This window comes from Lissotriton helveticus, chromosome 6 (assembly GCF_964261635.1).
Source record: "Lissotriton helveticus chromosome 6, aLisHel1.1, whole genome shotgun sequence".
NCBI classification, from domain to species: domain Eukaryota; kingdom Metazoa; phylum Chordata; class Amphibia; order Caudata; family Salamandridae; genus Lissotriton; species Lissotriton helveticus.
The window spans coordinates 348481742-348485976 of NC_136067.1; the positions used below are offsets into that span (position 1 = coordinate 348481742).

The window sequence follows — 4235 nt, forward strand, 5'->3', positions numbered from 1 at the left end:
ATTCAGCTACGAGGGGGTCCTTATTTGGTTTTAAAACAAAAACTATTGTTGCTTCATCCAATGATGCCGGGCGGTCGTGCCCATCCCTCAGTATGCTATCGAAGAGTTCTTTAAATATTGATATTAAATTGTCCCGGAGACAGAGAGTATGCTATTGAAGAGTTCTTTAAATATTGATATTAAATTGTCCTGGAGACAGGAGGGCTGGAGCGCAGCTCCTGAAGAAGGCGTCCTGTGAAGAACAGGAACTCGCTAACCCATCATGTGGCATCCCACTGCTCCACCGCCATACAGTGACAAGGACCCGCTCCACCCTACCCAACCCACAGGGTATGGAGTTGCGAGCGGTTACGGGGTCCCTGGGGGCTACGTCCCTCCTGGAGGATTTGTGCCGCCTGATCCATACGCACAGCCTGGAGGGTACTACCCACAGGCTGGAGGATACCCGAAACCAAGCAGCCAACCAGGCCCAGACGGACGCCGGAACCAGCCACCACCAATGCCCATGCCCATCATGCCACGGATGCCTCTCAATACAGGTGATGGAGATGGTTTTGGCCCCACGGACGGAAATGTCGAGTTTGGCTCCTGGGACAGTCTGTCTGTTCGGCACACTTTTATCCGAAAGGTGTACATGATTATAAGTGTCCAGTTGCTGGTGACGGTGGCCATAGTTGCAGTTTTCACCTTTGTGGAACCAGTGGGGACGTTTGTGAGAGCAAACCCTGCCGTCTACTATGTGTCCTAGTGGGGAACCCAAGCAGATGGACATAATGTGATTGATTTGTAAAAGTGGACAGCGGCTTGGTGGGTTAGGTGCTGATTTTAGCAGACCTACCAACTTCTTTAGAAAAACATGAAGTAGGAACAACATGTCTTTGGAAGACCATTTCTTTGTGGTCAAAGGCTTCTTGCAGATTGTCGCGACTCTATGCAGACAAAGAAATGAGGGATCGACACATCAAAACCACCGTACACCAGAGCCCCACTGACAGGGCCCCTGAGATCCACTCAACTGGATCTACCCTGAGGTCACTTCAGGCCTGCTGAGTCCCCCCATTCCTCTCGCCTGCTGAAGACTATCGACGAAGCTGGACCACTGACGCCCCACAAAAATTTAACTTGTCCCCGGACATTATTTGGATTTTTCTTGTCCCCGGACATCGAATGGTCGGGAGCCTCTGACACTGTGGCCGCCCTTCCTACCGGTCATAGCAACACAAGACTTCTGGTGTAATTCTTAACCTCAAGATGGCACCTGTGAAGAAACTGACCTGCTTTTTGAATGCCTCGCAGCAGATCCATGGGAACTTTTATCGAACTACCTACCCCCTACCCCTCCCCACTCTACTCCTCTCCTCTTCCTGCTACTAACCTTTGCCCTCACCTGTCCATGCCCTAGTCCCCACCCTGTTTACCTGTGAATTTCCCACACCATTTGAGAGCTAGCTATTTTGTCTGATGCCCGATGGAGCTACCTGGTTTTGCTATAGGGGAGACAGGTCGGGGATTCCCTCCTTGGACGTCACCTACCCAGTCGGTCTTTAGCCAGACTTACTTTCGTCTCTCCTGTCATCTCTTCCCCCTTCCTCCCTCTATTTATATCTCTCCTTCTCTCCTCTCTCAATGTACTGAGACTGAACTATTTTGTCTGATACCCGATGGAGCTACCTGGTTTAGCTATAGGGGAGATGGGCCGTGGATTCCTTCCTAGGTCGTCACCTACCCAGTCGGCCTTTAGACAGATTTCATTTTGTCTCTCCTTGTTGTCTCTTCCCTTATCCTCCCTTTCTCACCTCCCCTGCCCACTCCACTACTTTTCTCTCTCCTTTCTCTCCTCTCCTAATTGTATTGCCTATTTTTTGGGGGATTTATTGTGTAATTGTAGAACTTTTTCTGTTACATCGTTGATTTTCTGTTATATTGTTTATCCTCATGTAAAACGCTCTGATACCTTCGGGTCTAGCCAGCGCTATATAAAACTCTTTAAATAAATAAATATAACTCTATAGAAAGCCCATCTGGGCCCGCAGCCTTTTCCCTTGCCATCCTTCTCAACTGTACACGAATTTCCTCCTCCGTTATTAGAGAAGCTAAAGGGGAAATCTGGTCATCGGTAAGAGATGGAAGTTCCACACTATCTAGAAACTCCTGGATTTTTCCTTCCTCAGGGTCAATCACGTTGTTGTATAACTTGGCCATATATCTCCATACTTCTGCCCCAATTTCAACATCAGTAAATAACATCTGACCCGTGGCACTCTCCCTCAAGCTACTAATTTGTTTTCGGGCTCTATCTGTTTTAACATTCCAAGCTAAGAGCCTACCACTCTTTTCCCCGTATGAGAAGTTTAGCTTACTAACCTTCCATCTATTTATTAAAATATTATCTAAAAAGCTCTTATATTCTGCCTGGAAATTCTCTAACTCCTTAGTAAGGAGTGGATCCCTAAAATAAGAAACTAAAGAGGCACTTTGTAATTCGTGCTCTTTAGTCTGAATATTTTGAAGAAGGGCCTTCTCTCTCCTTCTGTGAGTACGATTCTTCCCGATCATAATAGATGTAATCTCTGCCCTTAAAAATGCCTTAAAGGCATCCCAAATGACCTGTAACTTCGCTGAACCTCTGTTGACCTGAAAAAATAACAATGTTTCCTGATGTAACTTTAATCGAACCACTTCGTCGAGTAAAATCGTCCTATCTAAGGTCCATCTTATAACTCCTCTCTTTCCTTGTAATCTAATGGATAATAAGAAAGCAGAATGATCGGAAAGGATAGCAGGCAGATGGTCCACTCTATCAACTTCTCCATATAAACCCTGATCTATCAAAAAATAGTCTATGCGGGAATGGTGACCGTATTTTTTGCTATAAAATGTATATCCCTTGTCGTTACCTTTTTTTACTCTCCAAACATCAAACAAATTTAATTCATGTTTCAAAAATTTTTGGCCATTCATGGAGTTTAAAGGGGTCTTATAGATTGATCTCGAAGTCCTATCTAACTATGGGCATTGAACTAAGTTAAAATCCCCTCCGATAACTACTGGGACATTAACTGACAGGAGGTCAGCTTCGAGTTGAATCAGAGAATCTGGACTACCCTGGTTTGGGCCATAATAACTCACACATACCATAGGCCTTTTCTGGATTTTAACTTTAGTGATTATCCATTTCCCGGATGAGTCCGTTGAATGAACTTCTAGTTTAATACTACAATTAGTTCTTATATTAATGGTGACTCCCCTTGTGCTACCTCTCTGTTTTAAACTAACACTGTCTTGAACCCAGGACCATTTTGTAAGCATATTTAAACACTCCTTCTTTTCCAAGTGAGTTTCCTGCAATAATATTATATTAGCCTCAGATTTTTTGAGAAACTCCATAATACGAGCCAATTTTTTCCTGGATCTCACCCCATTCACATTCCATGAGATGAGATTTACTAAGTCTTTAATCATTTATTATTATGAATAGTACGCCCCTCTCATTATAAATCAAAGACAGATTAAACCAATATATATACATAGCCTGACAGGTTGAGGACCCTACTTTTTTGGGGTATTTTTTCCCAAATGCTCCCAACACCCTGTGTGCCCTCTCTCCTCCCCCTCAGGGAACCCCCCAACTATCTCTAAAGGCGCAAGCGCCATTCGAGATATCCCCGTGCTAACGAGGAGAGCCTAGCATTCTAGCTCACAGTTCCACATATTTGCATATTTAAAGAGATGATCATTATTAATTTAACTTATTCAACATAATACATTGCCACCTTTGCTGTAAATAAAGTATTACTTTGAATAACTCTAGATTGTTTCTCATAAGATCCTGAGGAAGCACCCTCTACGAAACATCTCACTTCCTACATCTTACTTAACAGGGCATCAACTTCCTCAGGTTCCCGAAAGTTATACATTTTGTTATTCCACATGACTTTTAACATAGCTGGAAACTTCTTATGTACTTGAGCTCCCTCAAGCCTTAATTCATTATTCTTTGAGCCTTACAGACACTGACCTTCTGCTGTTCTTTTACCCATATTTGAGTGAATTGAATTTGTACAATCCCCATACGTAGCTTACTTTTCTTTTAATGCCCTAGTTAGAACAAGCTCATTAAAGGTATATGTGTGAAAAGCAACAAGAATCTTCCTTGCAGCTTTCCTTCCTGGCTGCAACCTATAAGGATCTCTATGCAGCCTTTGAAGTTCGTTTGCCCAATTGATCTCTACGTG

General features: G+C 43.6%; 1 protein-coding gene across 1 annotated transcript; it reads left to right on the plus strand.

The window, feature by feature from the left end:
- Window positions 1–203: 203 nt before the first annotated feature.
- On the plus strand, window positions 204–748 carry LOC144761357 (protein lifeguard 3-like). The gene has a single exon (XM_078646777.1). It carries the CDS (start codon window positions 263–265, stop codon window positions 746–748), a length of 486 nt encoding a protein of 161 aa, XP_078502903.1. The 5' UTR covers window positions 204–262.
- The last annotated feature ends 3487 nt before the right edge of the window (window positions 749–4235 follow it).

Excerpts from the sequence above, each read along its gene's own strand:
- LOC144761357 (XM_078646777.1), top strand. The coding sequence starts at position 263 with ATGTGGCATCCCACTGCTCCACCGCCATACAGTGACAAGGACCCGCTC.